Source organism: Salmo trutta, chromosome 22 (assembly GCF_901001165.1).
Source record: "Salmo trutta chromosome 22, fSalTru1.1, whole genome shotgun sequence".
In the NCBI taxonomy this organism is placed as follows: Eukaryota; Metazoa; Chordata; class Actinopteri; order Salmoniformes; family Salmonidae; genus Salmo; species Salmo trutta.
In genome coordinates, this window is record NC_042978.1 from 17827880 (window position 1) to 17854149 (window position 26270).

A 26270-nucleotide genomic window follows, 5' to 3' on the forward strand; every position below is an offset into this window, starting at 1 on the left:
GTAGATGAGCCAATCACCTCACACAAACAATTAGGCTAACTGTGACCAATTATCGAATTACTAATTAGCGAAATAATCAAGTATGGCAGCGTCTGTAGAAAGGTATGGGCCAACATCAGATAGGCCGACAATAGCCTGTCACATACAGTAGGCAAAATATGCCTTGTTCATATGCTAGTCGGAACTAAACTCAGAAATGTCAGACTTGCTAACTCGTTGAATGCGGCATGTGTATAACTAGTTAACCAGTTAGCAAGTCGGACATTTCAGAGTTCCGACTAGCAGATGAACACAGCATTACACAGGCAAGGCAGCCCAGTTCTAATCTTTTGCCCAATTAGTGACAAAATAACTGATCTGTCTGGTCAAAAGAACAATTAGTGGAATAATAATCAGAATTGGTCTGCCTGTGTAAACAGCCTAATGTTATTGAATGTGAGAATTGAGTAAATAGAATAAACTGAACGAAAATGACAACTACTAATTATAATATTTACAAGGGAAATTATTGCTTTGTTTTGTTTTTATTTTGTAAACAGTAAGTTGTTTATTATATTTTGTGGTGTCCATCCATCTGAACAGGGATAACCAAACTTGGTTAGAGCTTCCGCCACTAGGCAGACACGTCACATTTAAGCACACACTTGCCACGTTCAAAATAACTGGGACCTCGGTGCGTTCACGACAACTGGGAAATCGAAGACAAGAAAACAAGCGCCGACTGGGAAAAATTGTCATCATCCAGCTTTGGGTCTTCACCTGAGCGAAAAGCCCACTGGACCATCTCAGACCCCTTCACCCCAGCGTTCTCTCCTCCACAGGGAGAGATCCTACCCCTGTGCCTTCCTGGAGAATGAGCACTGGCCCGACCCGACCGCCAGAGCTGCCCTGACTCTGCCTCACCTTGCCAAGGTCACCAGACCATATGGCTTTGTCGCCCTGAGTCAGAGCCCTCAGATGGCAAACGAGGAGGCTCTGCTCTTCCAAGCTGGGCTCTGGCGCCTACACAAGGATAAAGACAGCATCCACCACACGACACAGGCCATTCACATTAAACCCAATGCCTCCAGACGGTCACCTACTGTCCAACGCCTGTCCATAGAATATAGTATCTCACAGACTGAAGCAGCGCCAAAGGAGGAGATACTACGAACCATCTCCTCAGGCTCATCCTTCCTCCACCTCCTCATTGAAACATTTGTATGAATATGAAAGCTGATCCTGAATTAATCTTTTTGTTGAAATGCCTTGAAGAAGCCTTTCATAAACATTCTCCTCTCAAGACAGTTCAATATCTCATGAAATCCAGAATACTATACTGTAGATCCCCGCTATGGCTAGCCTTACATCTGTATGTTTTATTTAAGGGGCGTATTCTAAACCTTAATCCTCTCAACTGAATTTAACAGAAATCCTAATCCACCATACACTATCATTAACAACACATATAATACCTGAATATATTCAATGGTTTATTACACTCTTCAGATGACAATTTAAAGTTACATATCATAAAAGGAGGATGTATTTCAGCAACTGTCACGACTTCCACCGAAGTCGGCTCCTCTCCTTGTTCGGGCGGCGTTCGGCGATCGACGTCACCGGCTTTCTAGCCATCGCCGCTCAATTCCTCATGTGTCCATTTGTTTTGTCTTGTTCCATACACACCTGGTTTTCATTCCATAATCACACTGCATGTATTTAGTCCTCTGTTCCCCTCCATGTCTTTGTGTGTAATTGTTTCTTGTTATGTGGGTATTGTCAGGCGCTATACTTTTGTTAAGTTCTGTGTTTTTTGGCACGCTTATGTTGTTATGTGCTGTCATTTTTTGACCGGAATTAAAGTGCGCCTATTTACAACATTCTGATCTCCTGCACCTGACTTCGCCTCCGTACACACCATTGACAGCAACTCAATCTGTTCCAGATGAGAGATTGCATGGGCCACATGTCCAACAGTCTGTAAAGCTGAAGTGCATGTTGTTCAATGTGTGCTGATGCAACATCGGCTGTATGTGAGGTAGGGAGACCCTGTTCTCTGTGGCTCTTAGCATATGAAGGGGCTCTTAAGAGAAAGGACACTACGGCCTAATGATGTTTACTCTGCAACCTTCTACTGATACTCATTATGCCTCCTCTCTCATAGATCATAAAGAGGAATTGTGCCTCACTGTGGAATAAAGATGAAAGATGAAACCTACTTCTAAAAACAGATCACAAACCCCTTTGTCTGAAGAGCACTTGACCTAATATTTTTCAATAATATAATGGAACAAGATATTCATTTTCAGAATAATGCTTACTGCAAATTAAGAAAGTATGGTAGCAAGATGCCTAGCGTTGTGCAGGTAAAGGTTGCTGGTTGGAATCCCTGAGCTGACCAGGTGAAAAATCTGTCAATGTGCCCTTGAACAAGGCACTTAACCCTAATTGCTCCTGTAAGTCGATCTGGATAAGAGCGTCTACATAATTGTATGACCTTACAAGCCTTATTGTTTAAATCTATTCATGCTAACCAATAGGCCTACAGTGTGCTATTATTATAACTGTATGAATTCTAATCCCTCTCTGCACTACAACAACCTTCCACATCCCAAAGACTGAATGTCCAAGTAGGGTTTAACGCCTCCTCTCCTACTCAGCCTCAGGTTCGGGCCAGTAACCTTTATGCTGTTTGACCCATGACTCCTGCATGCTTTGTTGACTATGAACTTGATCGTTTACCCAACCATGGGACTGATTTTTTTCCCCCCACACTCGCGACTCAGACTCTACTGGTTACATGAACTCTTGGCCTCCCATCCTATTCTAACCACATCTCGCCGGCTTTGTATTCATGTTACCTGATGAAATTGCTGTACAATAGGATCTTGTTGCCATCTGATGCACATTGAAATGTCATAAAAAATCAACACTGCAGAGCTCTCCCTGTCCTCTGCTGTGCCCTGATTGTATTACTGCTGATGATATCTGGAAATGTGCATGTACACCCTGGCCCGTCTATTGTTCTTACTTGTGCTCTGATTTCTTCCCCAATTCTGACTCTGATATCTGCTTCACTGATTTCTGCTCTCGTTAAAGCCTGGATTTTCTGCACTAGAAGGTTATTACCTAAAATGTATCAATTGAACGTGTGGGTTCACAGCTCCAATCCAGATGTGTTGGTCATTACTGAGACGTGGTTAAGAAAGAGTGTTTTGAACACTGATGTTAACCTTTCTGGTTAGACCCTTTTTTGACAAGACAGATCTTCCAAAGGTGGTGGAGTGGCAATATTTACCAAAGAACGGCTTCAGTGCTCTGTTGTCTCCAACAAGTCTGTCCCCAAACAATTTGATTTGCTGGTTTTAAGCATTAAGCTTTCAAATGGCTCTTTGTTGACTGTTGCTGGGTGTTATCATCCACCATCAGCACTGGCCTGCACCCTAAATGCCCTAAGCTCTCTCCTGGCCCCTTACACTAAGTCTGAATTTGTCATGCTAGGTGACCTAAACTGGGACATGCTCAAACCACCTGACCAAGTCCTAAAACAACTCCCTAAATCCCTCTCAGATTATTACCAATCCCACAAGGTATGACTCCAAACACCCAGAAAAGGCTACTCTCCTTGAACGAATCCTCACAAATAATCCTGATAGGTATCAGTCTGGTGTTTTCTCTAATGGCCTTAATGATCACTGTTTTACAGCCTGTGTTCGTAATGGCTGCTCAGTGAAACGACCTGTCCTGATTTGTCATAGACGCTTGCTAAAAAACTTGAATGAACAAGCCTTCTTTCATGACCTGGCCTGGCCTCTGTAAATGGGTATAGAAGCAGCTTGATCCCCTCTGTCGAAGATGCTTGGACCTTCTTTTTGATATTTTCAGTGGTTTTGTTAACAGACAACCCCCATAAAGAAAATGAGAATTAAAAACAGGTTCAACCCCTGGTTCGACCGTGATCTGGCAGAGTTACTCCACCTCAAGAGCACCATTTGGTGAAAGGCTCGGCACACAAATGCTCAGGCTGACTGGCTCTCGTTTAGGCAAATGAGAAATAAATGCACTCAGGCTATCCGGAAGGCCAAAGTTAGTTACTTTAAATAGCCATTCTCTCTCTGTGGGTCTAACCCTAAGAAGTTCTGGAAAACGGTGAAAGACCTGGAGAATAGACCCTCCTCCTCACAGCTGCCTATGTCCCTTAATGTTGATGATGGGGTTGCTACTGACAAGAAGCATATGTCTGAGCTGTTTAATCACCACTTATTTAAGTCAGGATTCCTATTTGACTCAGCCATGCCTCCTTGCCTGTCCAACATTTCCTCATCTCCCACCCCTTCTAATGCGACTAGCCCCGATGCACCTCCCTCCTTTTCCTCTGCCCCGGCTACAAAGTTTCTCCCTGCAGGCGGCCACTGAGTCCGAGGTGCTAAAGGAGCTCCTTAAACTTGACCCCCAAAAAACATCTGGGTTCATCATGTATTGTTGTCTTTGCCTTTTTCCCTTTGTCTGTGCCCAACATTGTTTGTACCATTTTTGTGCAGCTACCATGTTGTGCTGCTGCCATGTTGTGCTTCTGCCATGTTGTGTCTCTACTATATTGTTGTCATGTTCTATTGCTACCATGCTGTGTTGTCATGTGTTGCTGCCATGCTGTGTTGTTGTCGTAGGTCTCCCTTCATGTAGTGTTGTGTCTCTCTTGTCGTGCTGTGTGTGTTGTCCTACTTTCTTTTTTTTTTTATCCCAGCCCCCATCCCCGCAGGAGGCCTTTTGCCTCTGGGTATGCCGTCATTGTAAATAATAATTTGTTCTTAACTGACTTGCCTGGTTAAATGAAGGTTAAATAAATATATAATACAAGTCAGCCAGATAGCTTCAAATCTGTTCTCCATGATAAATCAAATAATCTCTGCAACCCTAGATGAACTGTACTGATGTTTGTCAAATAGAATTATTAATAGGCCTAAAAGTACCCACAAAATTAGAGTGATCATGATGACACACCTGATAAATGGAAAGTAATTGTATGAAACATGGGTCTGTCTCTCACTCATTCTATTAATCAGAGAGGGCTACTTCAGGGCTGCTCACTTAGCCTCAAGCATACACTCTGGGCTGCACAACCACGCATAGTGGCCTTGTGCGTATGAGCCTCTATCACAGACCTACGCAGAGGCTCACTCACTCATAAACATTATGCATTAAGTGTCTCATGATAATGAACACACACACGTTGAATGTCCGGGTAATTACAATAAGACAGTTGTAGGGTTGACAAAACACAGATCATAAACTTCATTATGCTTAATTGTTGTTTTTACTATGTGCTGCAAAATGAATTGCCTCCCGGGGATAAAAAAAGACTCTACAACATGCATTCACACGTGTTTTACCAAGAAGATGCATCATAAAGCAATTGGGGGCTAGCACATTGAAGAAGAAAAATGTGATTTGAGATCCAATCCATAAAATACAAAGTACCAGGGAGGCAGAGACCAAGTGTGTGATGGATCTAACTTAAAAGGAAAGTGAGAGAAAAAAAATAGTGTGTGAAGTTGGGTGTCTTTTTGGTGTTCTTCCTCATTTTGTAGTTGAGGTTACTGCATAAGTACTGATATGCCCTCACACAGGCACTACTTTTCCGGTACCAACCTCAGACTGCAAAGATCAGAACAGCAGATAATTACATTCTCACAAGAAAGAGAGAACGAGATAGACAGACAGACAGTAAGAGAGAGAGAGAGCGAGCGAAAGAGAGGGAGAGAGGATATTAACGTGAACCTGAGCAATAATATTAGAGACCTCAAGTTCCATTTGAGTTTGACAGACTGCTATTCTGAGTGAGAGACACCGTAACCAGGCAATGGATTGTGCAGCGATGGATTGTGCAACTCAGGGAGCAGAGAGACAGAGTGGACCCCCAGTGTTGCCTATCAAACAGCGCAGGTAAGACAAAAACATACAGTACAGAAGCTGCATAGCACTCAGATAGACTCTATGCAGCGTCTTGACAGTTCGTCTGAACCTTTAAATGTGAGCTTCGTCAGAAAAACTATCAAGACACTGCATAGAGTCTATCTGAGTGCTATTCAGCTTCTGGACTGTATGCACTTATTTTAGGTAATTAGTTCAAAGGACAGCAGATCAATTAATGAATCTGATTGTGTGTGTGTGTGTGTGTGTGTGTGTGTGTGTGTGTGTGTGTGTGTGTGTGTGTGTGTGTGTGTGAGCTCAGGAGTCTTTACTCGCGAGGCTCTAGTATGGGTTCCAGTGTGGACCTAGAGTTGGATGGGAGTGTCTCTAGCCCATTGGGACCCCATCAGCACCAGGGCTCTACCTGTACAGATGTGTTCTCTGCAGCCACTGATTGCCATGCACTCCAGTGTCCCATACACCAGCGCTATGGTGAGTACAACACACATCTCCCTTTATCAGACACTGAAGTATTATATTATCCAGTTGATTTCAATTATAAAATGGATAAGGATATAAGTTCTTTAGGCATTTGCTTTTTCCCCGCTGAAATATTAAATAAAAAGCACTTGTATTTTACCCTCTCATTTTCCTTCCTTGTCCTCTCTTGCCCTGCTTCCCTTTTCTCATGTGAATTGAATGGGAGGAAGTGACACCTGAAACCAGGCCTATGCTGATAAAGACCCGCCATAGCCACAACATTTATGTGTCCACATGTCTGTCACAAGCTCAACTGAATACAGTAGCTCCTGTCAAATATTCAATCTACGTATCCGACAACAGTTTGAGATAAACATTGGCTCAAATGTTTTCGTTGTTGCAGAGTTTAGTATTACTATTCTGTTATTTCTCTACCTTATTCTAAAGAAGTTCTCGATAATCATAGAGTCAAAGCGTGGAACTAGGCAATGACTTCTCTGGAAAGTCTATTACATGTTCTGTATTTCCCTTTATCTTTCAGACCCCTCTTATTGTCATCAAGAGAGGTTTTTCTCAGATAGCACCACCCCACCACCAGTGCCCAAGAAGAGGCTGGCTCGAACCCTTTCCCTACCAGGGGTCTATCTGTGTCCCCTTTCCCCACTACCCTGCAGTCACCAAAACTATGACAACCCTCTCTACATGATGGTCCCCATCGCAGGCACTCAGCCCCATGTAGAGAGAGACGAAGAAAGACAAGTCCAGAAGAGCCCTCTCAACTTGCAGCCGCTATCTCAACTGGATTTCGATACACCTGATGAACAGCTTCCCTACTTCTTCAGCAGTTTCTACAACCAGGGGGACATTTCTCAAGGTATTCAGCATCGCCACCTACTGTTCCTGAGGAGTATGGAACAGCGCATGGAGGCTGGGGTTCTCCTGATGAGAGTGTCCGGTGAAGGCGTTGCGTTTCAGCCCCAAGATTTCCTACTGTGTGAAAACTACCAGCCCAAGCAGATAGCAGGTTCACTGTACTACAGCCTGCATAGCCCAAAGTTTCCAGGGAGGATAATCGCAGCTAAGGTAAGGTTATGCTTATGATCTCAGGGTATTAGTGATTTAAGCGGCTGCTAGGGAGCCCTCGACCTAAATTATTTTAAATGTTTTTAGGAACTCTGTTGAGATTTAGAATAGTAGAATACACAAGGTGCAGTTTCACAATTAGTTTTGTCATTAGATTGTAAATTAGTCTGGCCAGGTATCTAAGCTTGTAGCTAGTAATCATGGTTTAATTACTGACAGGGCACGAGCCCAGGGACCCTGACCACCAGTGGGCCCCGTTGATTTTGTTAGTCTCTCTCACTCAGATATCATAAGTCATGGCAAAATGTGTAGAATTGCAGAAAATGTGTTTTTAAACTGCTCAAATATCTCTCCACCCTGTGGTAAAATTTGTGGAATTGCAGGAAGTTCGCTGTAAAACTGCAAATTTTTCTCTCTGCCCCATGGCACAATTTGTAGAATTGCATAAAATGTGTTAGAAAATTGCAAAATCTTCTCTCCACACCATGGCAAATTGTATATAATTGCAGGAAATTAACTACAGCAAAAACTCTCTGCCATCACGAGGGGGGGCCACTTAAATGTTTTACCCCTGCCCCCAAAAGGCAAGGTCCAGCCCAGCCTACTACTCTATGTGTAAACCAGTTTGTGCATCATGCTCAAGCAGTATTCCAAATCAAATCAAAGTTTATTTGTCACGTGCGCCGAATACAACAGTGAAACGCTTGCTTACTTACAGGCTCTAACCAATAGTGCAAAAAAAGGTATTAGGTGAACAATAGGTAAGTAAAGAAATAAAAACAACATTAAAAAGACAGTGAAAAACAGTAACGAGGCTATATACAGTAGCGAGGCTACATACAGAGACCGGTTAGTCAGGCTTATTGAGGTAGTATGTACATGTAGGTATGGTTAAAGTGACTATGCATATATGATGAACAGAGAGTAGCAGTAGCGTAAAAGAAGGGTTGGCGGGTGGTGGGTGGGTGGCGGGACACAGTGCAGATAGCCCGGTTAGCCAATGTGCGGGAGCACTGGTTGGTCGGGCCAATTGAGGTAGTATGTACATATGTACATGAATGTATAGTTAAAGTGGCTGTGCATATATGATAAACAGAGAGTAGCAGCAGCGTAAAAGAGGGGTGGGGGAGGTGGGGGGCACACAATGCAATTAGTCCAGGTAGCCATTTGATTACCTGTTCAGGAGTCTTATGGCTTGGGGGTAAAAAACTGTTGAGAAGCCTTTTTGTCCTAGACTTGGCACTCCGGTACCGCTTGCCATGCAGTAATAGAGAAAACAGTCTATGACTGGGGAGGCTGGGGTCTTTGACAATTTTTAGGGCCTTCCTCTGACACCGCCTGGTGTAGAGGTCCTGGATGGCATGCAGCTTAGCCCCAGTGATGTACTGGGCTGTATGCACTACCCTCTGTAGTGCCTTGAAGTCGGAGGCCGAGCAATTGCCGTACCAGGCAGTGATGCAACCAGTCAGGATGTTCTCGATGTTGCAGCTGTAGAACCTTTTAAGGATCTCAAGACCCATGCAAAATCTTTTTAATTTCCTGAGGGTTAATAGGCTTTGTCGTGCCCTCTTCACGACTGTCTTGGTGTATTTGGACCATTCTAGTTTGTTAGTGATGTGGACACCAAGGAACTTGAAGCTCTCAACCTGCTCCACTGCAGCCCCATCGATGAGAATGGGGGCGTACTAGGTCCTCCTTTTCCTGTAGTCCACAATCATCTCCTTAGTCTTGGTTATGTTGAGGGATAGGTTGTTATTCTGGCACCACACGGCCAGGTCTCTGACGCCTCCCTATAGGCTGTCTCGTCATTGTCGGTGATCAGGCCTACCACTGTTGTGTCATCTGCAAACTTAATGATGGTGTTGGAGTCGTGCCTGGCTATGCAGTCGTGGGTGAACCGGGAGTACAGGAGGGGAATGAGCACGCACCCCTGGGGGGCTCCAGTGTTGAGGATCAGTGCGGCAGATGTGTTGCTACCTACCCTCACCACCTTGGGGCGGCCCGTCAGGAAGTCCAGGATCCAGTTGCAGAGGGAGGTGTTTAGTCCCAGGATCCTTAGCTTAGTGATGAGCTTTGAGGGTACTATGGTGTTGAATGCTGAGCTGTAGTCAATGAATAGCATTCTCACATAAGTGTTCCTTTTGTCCAGGTGGGAAAGGACAGTGTGGAGTGCAATAGACATTGCATCATCTGTGGATCTGTTTGGGCGGTATGCAAATTGGAGTGGGTCTATGGTTTCTGGGATAATGGTGTGGATGTGAGCCATTACCAGCCTTTCAAAGCACTTCATGGCTACGGACGTTAGTGCTACGGGTCTGTAGCTATTTAGGCAGGTTGCCTTTGTGTTCTTGGGCACAGGGACTATGGTGGTCTGCTTGAAACATGTTGGTATTACAGACTCAATCAGGGACATGTTGAAAATGTCAGCGAAGACACCTGCCAGTTGGTCAGCACATGCCCGGAACACACGTCCTGGTAATCCGTCTGGCCCCGCAGCCTTGTGTATGTTGACCTGTTTAAAGGTCTTACTCATGTCGGCTACGGAGAGCGTGATCACACAGTCGTCCGGAACAGCTGATGCTCTCATGCATGCCTCAGTGTTGCTTGCCTCGAAGTGAGCATAGAAGTGATTTAGCTCGTCTGATAGGCTCGTGTCACTGGGCAGCTCACGGCTGTGCTTCCCTTTGTAGTCTGTAATAGTTTGCAAGCCCTGCCACATAAGATGAGTGTCGGAGCCGGTATAGTATGATTCAATCTTAGCTCTGTATTGGGGCCTTGCCTGTTTGATGGTTCGTCTCAGGGCATAGCAGGATTTCTTGTAAGCTTCCGGGTTAGAGTCCCGCACCTTGAAAGCGGCAGCTCTGCCCTTTAGCTCAGTGCGAATGTTGCCTGTAATCTATGTCTTCTGGTTGGGGTATGTACGTACAGTCACTGTGGGGATGACGTCCTCGATGCACTTATTGATAAAGCCAGTGACTGATGTGGTGTACTCCTCAATGCCATTGGAAGAATCCCGGAACATGTTCCAGTCTGTGATAGCAAAACAGTCCTGTAGTTTAGCATCTGCTTCATCTGACCACTTTTTTATAGCCCGAGTCACTGGGCTTCCTGCTTTAATTTTTGCTTGTAAGCAGGAATCAGGAAGTTAGAGTTGTGGTCGCAATTACCAAATGGAGGGCGAGGGAGAGCTTTGTACGCGTCTCTGTGTGTGGAGTACAGGTGATCTAGATTTTTTTTCCCTCTGGTTGCACATTTAACATGTTGATAGAGATTTGGTAGAACTGATTTAAGTTTCCTTGCATTAAAGTCTCCGGCCACTAGGAGCGGCGCATCTGGGTGAGTGGTTTCCTGTTTGCTTATTTCCTTATACAGCTGACTGAGTGCGGTCTTAGTGCCAGCATCTGTCTGTGGTTGTAAATAAGTTTGTGCAGTTTATGCATCATGCTCAAGCAGTTTATGCATCATGCTCAAGCAGTATTCATACTTGAGTTATGTGCGCAATGCAAAAGTCAAGCAGAATGCACCACAGCTGCACCAAATGTAAAAAACCACGATAAGGCCAAAAGCCAAAGATAAGAGATAATCAAGCAAAGGGCTCATTTCTAAGTTCTACCACAAGCAACAGTCATGTTCTGCACCATTATATAGCAAGTTTGGCAACCCCCGACTCCAGTGACACATTTCCTCTGAACTGTCACCGGGTGTTGAGCAACCAGCTGTACAGACTGTACAGACAACAGCAAACATACATGGCTTAGAAAGGCTTATTAGCATTAGGAAGAGTAGCTGCTGTTTTAGCAGCAGCTAATGGGAATCCTAATTTTAGATTAGGGTTCTTTTGTAAAACTGTGAATGAATCGGATATGACTGTACAATACCGTCATTTCCGGACTATTAAGCGCACCTGAATATAAGCCGCACCCACTGAATTTAAAAAAAAATATTATTTTGAACATAAATAAGCCGCACATGTCTATAAGCCGCAGGTGCCTACCGGTACATTGAAACAAATTAACTTTACACAGGCTTTAACGAAACACGGCTTGTAACAAAAATAAATAGGCTTTAACGAAACACGGCTTGTAACAAAAAATAAAAAATTAGCAGTAAGCTTTAGTTGTCTTTTTGCACTGAGTCAATTTCTCACGCTGCTGTTTCCAACGTCTTATCATTGACTCATTAAGACCAAGCTCCCGTGCAGCAGCTCTATTTCCTTTTCCAACAGCCAGATCAATCTCCTTCAACTTGAAAGCTGCCTCATATGCATTTCTCCGTGTCTTTGCCATGATGAGGGTGACAAAATGACTACCGTAATCAGAATGATGGGAAGTTTGAGAGCGCTCGATTAAATCTAAACAATAAACAAAAAAGTTGTTTGACCTTTACCCGTTCGGCAATTTCATTGGTCTAATGAAAGCTTCATGCCGCCAAAAAACTGAGCACGTCACAGAATGTGTTTTTTGGAAGAAAAAAATTTGAAAGCGGGAAAAATCCATATATTAGCCGCGTCATTGTTTAAGCCGCGAGGTTCAAACCCTGGGAAAAAAGTTGCGGCTTATAGTCCGGAATTTACGGTAGAGGAGAAAGTCACATTAAAAGTTGGTTAAGCCTTGATAAGGAAGTGAAAGGTTTTTGGATGTTCTAATTTCCTCGCTGGTTTCATTCCCAGGTAAGCAGTGAAGTTGGCCCCTTGTCTCAACCTACCTCAGTGCCGCCCAATGTCAACATCCAGCAGGTCATTGTATCTTTCCCATCATGCCCAGCACTGGAGAAAGAACCTGGAACCAAAAACACAACCACTTCAGACTCCTCACAGTCTGATCAGACAGGGACAGAATCACCAGATGAGAGCAGAATTGAGGCAGATCAAAGTCAAGCGGAGTCTGAGGAGAGCAGTGGGCCTACAGTTGCGTCACTATTGCTCAAGGGATATGCAGTGACAATTGAGAGAGACTTACCACAGGCTACTTTGGAAGACTTTGTACAAGAGGGAAGGTTCCTGCAGAGCTTTAAACCATTAGTGTATGAAAGGCAACTGAGTATTCTGCTACTAGAGTTAGCCTTGGGGTTACAACACCTGTGCAGTAATGCAGCCACCTGCGCTGAGCTGAAGGCTCAAGGCATCTTGCTGGTATGGCCAAGGGAGAGAGGGGGGGAAACAGAAGCAGAAGAAAGTGAAAGAAGTGAAGAAATTGAGTTATTGGAGAATGAAAAAGAGAAGATAAAAGGAGAGATTCAGGAGCTATGGAGAAAGTGGGGAACCCCTCGTGTGGCATTGACCAATCACATCAGTCACAGTGACCCCAGTCTCTTTCAGTCTGCTCATGCTGCTCCATCCATACAGTCTCAGTTCGGAGTGTTGCTAGAGTACTGCCTGTACCTCTCTGACAATGATCCCTCTCAACATACACAGAGTTCAGATGGCGCCCTCCAGAGCTCCCCATATCTACCAGGGCTTCTCCAGCTAGCCTCCTGGCTTCAGGATGGGAGTAGTGGGCTACAGATAGCAGACATAGTGGGGGTCCTGCAGGCTCTGCTCTGGGGTCCACGTGCTGAGCTCTTTAGGGTAAATCCCACCATGCCTTCCACTCTGCACAACTGGCTGTCAGTCAAGCAGGCCCTTCTGATGTTGAAGCTGGCAGAGAGAGGGCTAATCCAGGACCTGCCCAGTCTGGACTGGGAGCACTGCCTGTGTCTACAGTACATCTCCTTCACTGACTCTGAAACTGTGATGAGGGCCACAGCACGACTAGGACTCCACAACACAGTGGACAGGAAGTTGTGATTACTCATGTCTGTTTCATATCTGTTCATTGAAGTCCACTGCTTGAATTAATGATCCTCTAATCAAGGGTTTCCCAAACTCGGTCGCGAGGCCCCCCCTGGGTGCACGTTTGTTTGTTGCCCTAGAACTACACAGCTGATTAAAATAACTACTCAAGCTTTTATTTGAATCAGATGTGTAGTGCTAGGGCAAAAGACTAAATGTACAGCCAGGTGGGGTCCCAGGACAGACTTAGGGATACCCTGCTCTAATCTAATGTAAAATGTGGATGATTTGAAACGGTCATGTTGTCAGATTCTATCTTGAACATCTGGAATGCATAAAAGGTTTGCTTTTTTATTTTAAATTCCACAGCATTGCTTTCCACCAAGGATATTGAGCAAATTACATATCAGCTCCAAATCAAATGTATATGCACGGTGTTAAAAAATAAACTTTTCTTGGATCCCATTAGATCACAGTGAAGATTTTAAAATATCAACTTAGAGTGCATTAGGTTAAATTCAACACCGACTGATCGAGTTTAAACAGATGCTTCTACAACTCTGGTACGCGTGCTTACACACATTTCAATGCCCTTTCCCCAATCCCTACACACATAACCATAAGGCAAAAATCCACTCGTTAAGGTGAGCACTTTTATTCGGGCACTTGTTATAACATGCACATTTCAGTCAAGTGGATCAAAACTAGAAATCAAAGTTCATGCACACATTAAAATCAAATCAAAATAAAACATGAAAATCAACTTGAAATAGCCAAGAAAATATAACATGAATATGCAGCAGACATTTTCACCATAAATTGTACATCCTAGAGATGATTATTGTAGTGGATGGGGAAAGGGAAAATCAGTACTACACATGGAAATTAGTACAGTGTTTAGGAAACATTTCCCAGATTTAATAAGGATACATTCTTGGTTTAACATTACACACTAGTTCAAATGTCATTGTAATACATCACATCAAAGTAATACTATTTCACAGGAAACCTTGACCTTACTGAATTTTGATCATATTTATTTTCCCCAAGTGGTGAAGTGGGATGGGGAAGGGTAGGTAAAAGCTAACGTGTGTGTGTGTGTGTGTGTGTGTATGCATGCATTGGTTACATGTGTGTGATCCATTATTCATCGTCGAAGGAGTCTCGTTCGATGCTGTAAGCCATGAAGAAAGCATCGGGGCGGGTAGGGACGAGTGGATGACCCGGTCTCACAATCTCAAAGCCCAGGAAGCTGAAGGTACGCAGCAGAGATGCTGAAGAGAGAAAAGGACAGTGAGAGAACTGCCTCATAACAAAGCACATAAAGTATTAACAGAGGAGTTTGACTGGAAGCAGATACACACACAGTGACTTACCTCTGTCGTCTCGGTTCTTGTGGAAGCAGATGAAGACATGGTCAACTTGCAGCTTCTCTTCCGCACATTCCAGCAGGAGAGCGAAACTGGAGAGATTAAGTAAGTCAATGAGTTATGAAGGTAGTGCATTGCAGTCAGCAAGCAATAGAAACTAAGTCCATTTACCATGAAACAACATCAAACTAGCTGAAGGCGCAATATGTATCTTTGTGCGCAACCAGACCAAATTCACATAGACATTTGAGTTATAGAGCTGTCATTCTCATTGTAAGCAAGTCTGAGAAGCGGTAGATCCATTCTGTGCGCACCATTTCTATGCATCTCTGTACCAAAATGTCATTTTTTGCATCTTTTTAATTTCGGTTTTGTACACCAGCTTCAAAGAGCTGGATATACTATATTTTTGGTTAATGAAAAGACTTCAGAGCAGTTTAGATGGTACAATGACTCTCCACACTAGTTGTCACCTGAAATTTGGCAAACATTTTAGAATTTTACACAGCGGCAATGGCAGAGTGATTTCTGCATATTGCGCCTTTAAAAGAAAACAAAAACAGTCTAAAGTAAAACCAGAGAACAAGAGGTTGTACTTGCATTGGATCACTGACCTATCTTTGCTGCCCTCTGGCAGAGCTCCAGTGGGGATCTCGATGTAGATGTTCCCCCCTTTCAGCACCCCCCTCCAGACACAGTGCTTGCCCTCTGAGCAACGGGGCTCAAAGAGCAGGAAACGCACTCTGCCGTTGGCGGGGGGCGGCTCCTCAAGAACCAGCAACCGAGCATCCTGCAGGAGAATGGAGAAATTAGCAGGTATGAAGAGAGGTTTGATACAGGTAGCTTAACACCAGAGGATGAAGGAGAAAGATAAGAGAGTGGACTCACAGAGTAGAATAGCTTAGCTGAAAGATTGCGATCCCGCTGGTCATTCCCTCGCCCACCTGGGATCTTTAGGGGTGGGTGAGGGGCATCAGGAACACCACAGAGGCCCCGGACACGGGTTACTGCAACAGCGGGAACACCGCCTCGGACTGGAGGACACAGAAGAACGGAGCCATTATTCCTCAAGGATTCACTGACTATGAGCTAGCCTAACTGGAGACCAGGGAAAATGTCCCAGGCAGGAGACATTTTATTTGCTTTGTTGGCAATAAAGCATATTTGGTAACAGGATGTCCCAATGAGTTATGACAAAATTACTGCCTTCACTCCGGTTGATTGCTACCTTTGTAATTGATTCCCAGTTGACATCACTGATTAATCAGTAAGAACTGTCACAGTAGGATTAGCCTATGGGGAGAGATCACTGCTACTTGTGGCAAAAAAGGTGGTGACAACGTCAATGGAAAAATACTGAGAACAATTTAAGCTAAAAATGGGGGTGGTAAAAATAGTGTGTCGTTTTTGGCCTAATTCAAGTCTGCACTGAGGACAAAAACACCAACCTCTTACGTCATTGAGACATGTGCCAGATTACCCACTCAACCGATCAGCCATTTTGCTTAAGCCACAACGTGAGTGTGTGTTCTAGTTAAGATTCAGAATAAGCTTTTGTGTGGGGGTTGCGCTAGCAGAGGTAGGTATGCCAATTCTTAGAGGTCAAAAAGTGAACAACCCCCATTATGGGTGGCATACTGCTCACGGACGCGCTCTTACGCAAACACCACTCCAGCGTAATATGTGGAGCAGACATGTGAAAGCAAAGTAAGAAGCATTGTGTCAACCTTGGAGCTCAACCTCAGAGTAACAGTAATATACCTCAACCATCGTCAAGATGGCGTCATAGGCTCATCATTTGTACGGCATATTGACTGGAATCCCTAATAAGTGGTTCTAGTGAATAAGGTTCCTTTGGAAACTGCACGACCAGATCGCAAATAATAGCCAACTAGCATCCTTATGTCAAATCCCTGTCCGCATTCCACCTGCACGTTGTTCCCGCAGATTCAACAGCACTGCTATTCTATGCCAAGTTAAGCCTCTTCACAATACTCCTTAAAATCCCCATTACACTTTGCTACACAGTAGGCAATAGTCATGAAGAGGCTTAAATTGTGACCGCTGGCTTAGTCAGGTGGGAGATGAGTCTCCACCACTTGCGTAAGAGCCATTAACAGTTGAATGAATGTGATGTGGAAAAATACTGTCTCGCAGAAAAATACACTAGATATTCGGCCAAAGGGGAATAATTTAGAGGCATTCATGGACACCTAACCTATACTCAAATCACTTAAAATGGTGGGGAATAAGTTTCAAGAGGCCTCTTCATCTAGTAAACAGACTGCTGCTCAATGCCCCACCAACATAACAGAACATAAATAACAGAATTTTACACCCATTGGGAACAGACTTGACCAAAACAAAATGTGCAAATAGCTAGGTTGTTTTTAGCTAAATGACCTACTTTTAGAGACTGTACATCCTGTACTTTGGTTTTTAGGCACAAGTACTGACACGGAACTGACCAATAGGTAAGTTAGCTAGCTGTCACTCATGTTATTCTTAAACTAGGATAACAGTCAGTCAAACCATCAAGGCTTTTAATTGGCCAAACAAATATTGGTTAATAAATCACATTGAGTGTGAGTGAACAGATATGATCTTGATACCGGCAGGTGAGCAGCTAACAAGTGTTGAAGGGTTGCAAGTTAAATATTTGGTGTAATGGCTAGTAACAGTAGCTAGTATCCTTTTCATATACAGACCAAAATCTGTATTTAGTGAGTCTGCTCGATCATTAAGTGGGTGAATTGGACAATTTTCCTGTCCTGCTTTCAAAATGTAACGAGTACTTTTGGGTGTCAGAGAAAATGTATGGAGTAAAAAAAATATAAAATTTAGGAAACATTGCCTCTTTTTTTTTTTACTGGTAACATACCACATCTTGTCTGAAATGGGTAAAGACAACAACATGGCTGTGTGCCTATTGCTTTAAAACCACTAGCCAGCTAGTTAACGTTAACTAACATCTCCCAGAATATTCGACGAAATAACATGGGTCAGTCCATTTATTCCGTCATTATTGAAAAACATATTGCCGTACCGTTATATCGTTTGTTTCTTAATCTCACATATGAAGTAAGTAAACAGTACATTGTCGACAAAGCTAGTAAACATTAACTGGTAAACTGGCTAGCTAGTAGCTACCGAACACCTGTCCTTAGCCAAAAGCATCCGCAGAATGCTAAATGACAAATTGTTCGAAATAAACCGCAGCCAACTTTAATAACCACAATTATACAGACATCGATCAAAGCTAAATATAGTTATTCAACTTTAAGATAAATAAGTCAGTTTAGAACAATATTGTTTTACGGACTCGTTATTAGATACATAGCTAATATCCCCTGTAAAAAGAGTAAACAAGTGGCATATATATATGCTAACGTTAGCTGCGTAGGCCTCTGTGGCTAATGAATTAGCTAGCTATAAATTACTAGCTAAGTTACACTATCATAACTCACCTTTCACTTTCTGGGTTATTACTGGGCAGTTCGATAACTGGCATTGTATATATGGTTTTCTCTTTTTCTCTGACAAAACAGTGACTATTTAATATCGTCTTGCGTTTGGATTTAACCATAAGGCCAACGTCCAAGCCAGCAGATCCCTCTTGATTCTCTCCTCACCAAATTATTTTACGTAGGCTCAGGCTGCCAAAGCACAAGGGGAGGGCGGCTCGAGACAGAGGTCCCAAAGGAGAGGGAGTGTCCCAAATACATGACGTTTGATGAATTAAAGGTCCAATGCAGCCGTTTTTATCTTAATATCAAATAATTTCTTGGTAACAATTAAGTACCTTACTCTGATTGTTTTCAATTAAAATGGTCAAAAAGAAACAAAAATAGCTTCTTAGCAAAGAGCAATTTCTTGAGCAAGAATTTTGCTAGGACTATCTGGGAGTAGCTGAGTGGGGAGGGGAAAACTGAAAACTAGCTGTTATTGGCAGAGAGGTTTGGAACTCTATTTCTTATTGGTCTATTAAAGGTAGCCTAGGTACATAAAGCAATCTCCATTAAGGCTGCAACGGCATCATTTCCATTCTTAAAACTTCATCAGGCTAGGCCCCTTTTTTCTCTCCACTTTCTGTCTGAATGACGTGCCCAAAATAAACTGCTTGTTACTCAGGCCCTAAAGCCAGGATATGCATATAATTGGTACCATTGGAAAGAAAACACTTTGAAGTTTGTAGAAATGTAAAAATAATGTAGGAGAGTATAACACAATAGATACGGTAAGAGAAAATTGAAAGACAAACCAACCAGAATTATTTTTTCCAATGGCTGGTATAAGGGCATACTCAATTCTACCTCCCATGATGCAATTCCTATGGCTTCCACTGGGTGTCAGCAGTCTATGTTCAAGGTTTCAGGCTTGTAACTTGAATAATGAATAAGAAATAACAGTTTTAGTACAAGGACACCGGCTTGGAAATCCGTGTTTGCACGCACCAAGAAGACAAGACGCACCTGCTAAAATTGGTTTCCTGTTGAACATACTTCTTTCCGTAAGAAATATTATAGTTTGATTACATTTTAGGGTATCTGAGGAATAAATAGAAACACATTTTGACTTGTTGAAACTAAGTTTTCGGACTCCTTTCTTCGTATGTTGAATGAGTGGATTGCTCAAATCGATGGCGCCAACTAAACTGACTTTTTGGGATAATAAAGAAGGATTTTATCTAACAAAATGACACTACATGTTATAGCTGGGACCCTTTGGATGACAAATCAGAGGAAGATTTTCAAAAAGTAAGTGAATATTTAATCGCTATTTGTGAATTTATGAAACCTGTGCCGGTGTAAAAATATTTTGATGTGGGGTGCCGTCCTCAAACAATCGCATGGCATGCTTTCGCTGTAATAGCTACTGTCAATTGGACAGTGCAGTTAGATTAACAAGAATTTAAGATTTCAACCGATATAAGACACTTGTATGTACCTAAATGTTTAATATTCATAATTTTTTATGATTATTTATTTGAATTGCGTGCCCTCCAGTGTCACCGGACGTTGTCCCGCTAGCGGGACGCCTAGGCTTAAGATTAACTAGCTTTAATGGCAAGAAGGCGAAATATGCATACACCATTTTCCATCAGCATTTTCATATTTTTTGACAACTAAGGTTCAGAAAGGAAACACCAAGTGTACCTTTAACTATTTATTAGAAAAGGTTACAATGCATAGTCTTTGACACTCCCTGATCTGTTTCACCTGTCTTTGTGCTTGTCTACACCCGCTCTAGGTGTCCCCACCTTCCCCATTATGCCCAGTGTATTTATACCTGTGTTCTCTGTTTGTTTGTTGCCAGTTCGTTTTGTTCGTCAAGCCTACCAGTGGTTTTCCCCTTGCACCTGTCTGTGGCTAGTTCCTGTTTTCTAGTTTTCCTGGTTTTAACCATTCTGCCTGCCCTGAGCCTGCCTGCTGTTCTGTACCTTGTCACACCACACTGGATTATTGACCTCTGCCTATCCTGACCCTGCCTGCCGTTCTGTACCTTTTTGACTCTGATCTGGATTACTGACCTCTGCCTGCCCTTGACCTGTCATTTTGCCTGCACCCTGTTCTAGTAATAAACATTTGTTACTTTGACACTGTCTGCATCTGGGTCTTCCCTAAAACGTGAAAGTACGAACTGGCCATGACTGACCCAGCAGACTCGGACCAGCTCCGCAACTCCATCTCCTCCCAAGGAGCCACGAGGTGTTGCTTTGTGGTCTTATGGAAGGGTTCCAGACCTTGGCAGAACACCATGACCGAGCGTTGAACACATTGCTGGCGCAATTCCGCGGGTTGTCTGTTAGGCAGCCTACCACGATGGTACCCTCCCAGCCCCTCAGTAACCCGGCTGTTAGCAGCGCCGCTTCCCCGGCCACCCTGGAACCCCGCCTACCTCCCCTGGAACGCTTCGATGAAGAGTTGGGCACCTGTCGTGCGTTTCTCGCTCAGTGTTCCCTCATCATCGAGCTGCAGCCCTCCTCCTTCCCCTCGGACCGCTCTAAGATAGCGTACCTCATCATCATGCTGATGTCAGGGAGGGCTCTCGCCTGGGCTATGACAGTATGGGAACAACAGTCGGCCGCATGTTTCAGTCTGGAGGAGTTTGTGGCGGAGGTTTTCGATGCTCCATTGTCTGGGAGAGAGGCTGCTCGGAAGTTACTCCGGCAAGACTCCCGCAGTGTGGCAGACTATGTGGTGGATTTCTGCATGTCGGCAGCTGGGAGTTCCTGGAACCTGGAAGCGCTGTTCGACATGTTCCTGCACGGAGTATCGGAGGAAGTAAAGGACAAGCTTGCAGCCCGGGAACTACTGACGGATCTCGACTCGCTCATCGCCATTACCATTCGGATCGATTGGCGACTACGGGAACGAAGGAAGGAGAGGAGATTCGATTTCACTCGCCCGCCCAAGGATTCCACCTCGCCTCCGAGGTATCCCGGAAGTCCCCGACAGCTCCGTTGCCGAGAGAACCTTAGCCTACCCGAGTTCCCCCGAGAGTCTCCGAAGAGTCAACTCACCTCTTCCCGAGCCAATGCAATTAGGCACAGCTATACTGTCTCCAGCCGAACGGCTATACAAGCTTCACACTAAGAGTTGCCTGTATTGCGGGACTACTGGTCATTTTGTCTCCACCTGTCTACTAAAAGACCAGGCTCACTGGTAGGAGCAAGTACTCTGGTGGGCCATACGGTGAACATTTCCTCTCCCCTTACTCGCACCCCTTTTCGTGCCATTTTGCTGTGGGGGAAACAGTCGTAATCTCTCTGGGTATTCATCGACTCTGGGGCCGACACAAGCTTTATGGACGCTACCCTGGCGTCCGAGCTGGGCATCCCCACTCAGCCCCTCTCCATTCCCATGGATGTTAGAGCACTGGACGGGCGCTCTATAGGCCAGGTCACCCACAATACCACCCACATCAACATACTTGTGTCAGGGAACTGCCTGCCGTTCTGTACCTTTTGGACTCTGATCTGGATTACTGACATCTGCCTGCCCTTGACCTGTCGTTCTGCTTGTCCCCTGTTCTAGTAATAAACTTGTGTTACTTTGACACTGTCTGCATCTGGTTCTTCCCTAAAACATGATAGTCTTGGCATTAGGGCTCTGCTCTTTCAGGGTAGCTCACTGCCAGAGCAAAGCATCATATAAATATGATAAAATAACTACAGGCAGTGAGCACGATATACCAAATTCCCTGAAGAAAGAAACACAGAACCTAGACAAGTAGAGGCTGGGGTGGTGGGTATCAGAAAACAGCAAGTATAGTGAGCAACATGTAGTTAGAGCACCAATGCAATGGCAGCAAAAGACACCCGGCATCGAGGAAGCACGTGTAGAACTTGTCAACTTAACTAGACTACATCAGCATTTCCCAAACTCAGTCATCGGGACCCCAAGGAGTACACGTTTTGTTTTTTGCCCTAGCAACCCTGGACTACATGTAAGTAGAGTGAATCTAATTCCTCTTAAACGCAGCACGAGGGAGAGCTCGGTTTATTGTTTTGAAAGTGTATTGAAAAGTTTCTTATTTTTTGTTTTAACCTTTATTTAACTAGGCAAGTCGGTTAAGCACAAATTCTTACTTACAATGACAGCCTACCAAAAGGCCTCCTGCGGGGACAGGGGCTGGGATTAAAAATTAAAATATTTGACAAAACAAACATCACGACAAGAGAGACACCACAACACTACATAAAGAGAGACCTAGTAGCTCGCTAACTTTTAAATTTGGCTCAAATGACATTTTATTTGTCACATGCTCCAAATACAACAGGTGTAGACCTTACCGTGAAATACTTACTTACAGTCGAAGTCGGAAGTTTACATACACTTAGGTTGGAGTAATTTAAACTCATTTTTCAACCACTCCACAGATGTCTTGTTAACAAACTATAGTTTTGGCAAGTCGGTTAGGACATATACTTTGTGCATGACACAAGTCATTTTTCCAACAATTGTTTACAGACAGATTATTTCACTTACAATTCACTGTATCGCAATTCCAGTGGGTCAGAAGTTTACATACACTAAGTTGACTGTGCCTTTAAACAGCTTGGAAAATTCCAGACAATTATGTCAGGACTTTTGAAGCTTCTGATAGGCTAATTTACATCATTTGAGGCAATTGGAGGTGTACCTGTGGATGTATTTCAGCCAAGACCTCAGAAATAAAATTGTAGACCTCCACAAGTCTGGTTCATCCTTGGGAGCAATTTCCAAACGCCTGAAGGTACCACCTTCATCTGTACAAACAATAGTACGCAAGTATAAACACCATGGGACCATGCAGCCGTCATACCGCTCAGGAAAGAGACGCGTTCTGTCTCCTAGAGATGAACGTACTTTGGTGCAAAAAGTGCAAATCAATCCCAGAACAACAGCAAAGGACCATGTGAAGATGCTGGAGGAAACAGGTACAAAAGTATCTATAGCCACAGTAAAACGAGTCCTATATCGACATAACCTGAAAGGCCGCTCAGCAAAGAAGAAGCCACTGCTCCAAAACCTCCATAAAAAAGCTAGACTACGGTTTGCAATTGCACATGGAGACAAAGTTCGTACTTTTTGGAGAAATGTCCTCTGGTCTGATGAAACAAAAATAGAACTGTTCGGCCATAATGTCCACCGTTATGTTTGGAGGAAAAAGGGGGAGGCTTGCAAGCCAAAGAATACCATTCCAACCGCGAAGCACGGGGATGACAACATCATGTTGTGGGGGTGCTTTGCTGCAGGAGGGACTGGTGCACTTCAAAAATAGATGGCATATTGAGGAAGGAAAATTATGTGGATATATTGAAGCAACATCTCAAGACATTAGTCAGGAAGTTAAAGCTTGGTCGCAAATGGGTCTTCCAAATGGACAATGACCCCAAGTATACTTCCAAAGTTGTGGCAAAATGGCTTAAGGACAACAAAGTCAAGGTATTGGAGTGGCCATCACAAAGCCCTGATGTCAATCCCATAGAAAATTTGTGGGCAGAACTGAAAAAGTGTGTGCGAGCAAGGAGGCCTACAAACCTGACTCAGTTACACAAGCTCTGTCAGGAGGAAGGGGCCAAAATTCACCCAACTTATTGCTGGAGGCTTGTGGAAGGCTACCTGAAACGTTTGACCCAAGTTAAACAATTTAAAGGCAACGCTACCAAATACTAATTGAGTGTGTGTAAACTTCTGACCCACTGGGAATGTGATGAAAGAAACAAAAGCTGAATTAAATCATTCTCTCTACTATTATTCTGACATTTCACATTCTTCAAAATAAAGTGGTGTTCCTAACTGAACTAAAACAGGGAATTTTTACTAGGATTAAATGTCAGGAATTGTGAAAAACTGAGTGTAAATGTATTTGGCTAAGGTGTATGTAAACTTCCGACTTCAACTGTATAAGGCCTTAACCAGCAATGCAGTTCAAGAAAGAGTTAACAAAATATTTACTAAATAAACAAAATAAAAAATTATAAAATGTAACACAATAAAATATCAATAACGAGGCTATATACAGGGGGTACCGGTACAGAGTCAATGTGCGGGGGTACAGGTTAGTCAAGGTAATTTGTCCATGTAGGTATGTGGTAAAGTGACTATGCATAGATAAGACAGCCCGTAGCAGCATTGTAAAAAAAACTAATGGGGGTGGGGGGTTGTCAATTCCGCAACGCAGTTGGTATCAGTTGCTGGGACTGCTACTCTCTGTTTAGTGATCCTGCCGACCAAGGCCGGGTCTGAGGAGCTATTTGGCGTAGCAGCTAACATAGCTGCTAGCTAGCTGCCTATCAAGCTAGCAGGGTTTTTTGAGGGCTTGAACGCAGCATGCGAGGAGGTTTGTCAATGTGGCTGGGAGCGAGGATTGTCCCAGATTTGTGGCTGTCTAGATCTCTGCTGTTGTTGTTTTCAATCTGTAACCTGCCCTGTCTGGAACTACGAGAAGTAACAGCGTAACCTACATTGCTAGCCACCATGACAAAGACCTAAGCTGGCGGTAGTAATGTTGAGGACAGTGGTGTCTCTCTATCACAGGTGAAGGATCTTTTAAACGAACAAAAAGAGTTCTACAAGCAGTTGTTGCAACAACAAGAAAATAGCTTTAAGTGTTTTGTCCAAATATTGGTGGAGTCAGTTAATAAAAGAATGGACGATCTGACCAGAGAGGTCCAGGACCTGAAGAACAGTTTGCAGTTCTCCCAGGGTCAGGTCGATGAGTTGAAACAGGAGAACGGCAAGATGACAGCAATCTGTCAGTCTTTGAGAGAGGACATCAGTTCTGTGTGTGAATCCATGATAACAATGACGGAGAAATCTGATTATCTCGGGGGACAATCAAGGTGGAACAACATGGTTGTGGATGGAATTGCAGAATCTCCACATGAGACCTGGGCTGAGTCTGAGTGAGGGGAATGATCTCTGAGAAATTGAAGATGGACCACAGGAAGACTGAGGTGGAGTGCGCCCACAGAACTGAAAAATCCATCACCAGCCCAGGTGACGGGCCCAGGCCGATAGTGGTCAAGTTCCTGAGGTTAAAGGACAAGGTAGCTGTTCTGGAAAGAGCCAAGAACTTGAGAGGAACGTTTATCTTCCTCAACGAGGACTATCCTGAAGCTGTGAGCCAGAACAGGAAAGAACTGATCCCAGCCATGAAAGCTGCCAGAAGCCTGGCAGGGATGAGAGCACCAAGCCTATGGGTGACATAGCTTCAACCCCGCAGCACACACACCAATTGATTAATGGAGTGCTGAATGTATATTTTTTCCCTCTAGCCATATTATGTCTATCTCTGATAAGCTACTCAGGAAAGGGTTGAAATTAGCCCATATTAATATACAGTGCCTTCGGAAAAGGGTAGTACCTAGTCAGTTGTCCAACTGAATAGCATTCAACTGAAATGTCTTCCGCATTTAACCCAACCCCTCTGAATCAGAGGTGCAGGGGGCTGCCTTAATCGACATCTACCTCTTCAGCGCCCAGGGGCAGAATGACAGATTTTTACCTTGTCAGCTTGGGGATTCGATCCAGCAATCTAACGGTTACTGGCCCAACGCTCAAACCTTCAGACCCCTTGACTTTTTCAAAATGTTGTTATATTATAGTCTTATTCTAAAATGGATTAAATAAAACTATTTCCGCAGCAATCTACACACAATACCCCATAATGACAAAGTGAAAACAGGTTTTTAGAAATTTGTGAAAATGTATTTAAATAATAAATAACAGAAATACCTTATTTACATAAGTATTCAGACACTTTGCTATGAGACTCAAAAAAATTCAGCTCAGGTGCATCCTGTTTCCATTGATCATCCTTGATGTTTCTATGACTTGATTTCAGTTCACCTGCGGTATATTCAATTGATTGGACATGATTTGGAAAGGCACACAACTGTCTATATAAGGTCCCACAGTTGACAGTGCATGTCAGAGCAAAAACCAAGCCATGAGGTTGAAGGAATTGTCAGTAGAGCTGTGAGACAGGATTGTGTCAAGGCACAGATTTAGGGAAGAGTACCAAAACATTTCTGCAGTATTGAAGGACCCCAAGAACACAGTGGCCTCCATCATTCTTAAATGTAAGAAGTTTGGAACCACCAAGACTCTTCCTTGAGCTGGCCGCCCGGCCAAACTGAGAAATCGGAGAGAAGGGCCTTGGTCAGGGAGGTGACCAAGAACCCG

General features: G+C 43.8%; 1 protein-coding gene and 1 pseudogene across 1 annotated transcript; one reads left to right on the plus strand and one right to left on the minus strand.

Annotated features, from left to right (window-relative positions):
* Positions 1-5534: 5534 nt before the first annotated feature.
* Positions 5535-13690, plus strand: peak3 (PEAK family member 3). Its single transcript, XM_029706997.1, has 4 exons — positions 5535-5925; positions 6215-6384; positions 6914-7455; positions 12125-13690. The coding sequence occupies exons 1-4, from the start codon at positions 5843-5845 to the stop codon at positions 13238-13240; spliced, it is 1911 nt and encodes a 636-aa protein (XP_029562857.1). The 5' UTR covers positions 5535-5842; the 3' UTR covers positions 13241-13690.
* A 166-nt stretch (positions 13691-13856) lies between these two features.
* LOC115158262 (ornithine decarboxylase antizyme 1-like) lies at positions 13857-18277 on the minus strand (annotated as a pseudogene).
* Positions 18278-26270: the final 7993 nt, after the last annotated feature.

Coding starts and splice junctions, on each gene's coding strand:
- peak3 (XM_029706997.1), top strand. CDS start 5,843: ATGGATTGTGCAGCGATGGATTGTGCAACTCAGGGAGCAGAGAGACAG. Junction 5,926..6,214: donor TTGCCTATCAAACAGCGCAG/GTAAGACAAAAA, acceptor GTGTGAGCTCAG/GAGTCTTTACTCGCGAGGCT. Junction 7,456..12,124: donor GGAGGATAATCGCAGCTAAG/GTAAGGTTATGC, acceptor TTTCATTCCCAG/GTAAGCAGTGAAGTTGGCCC.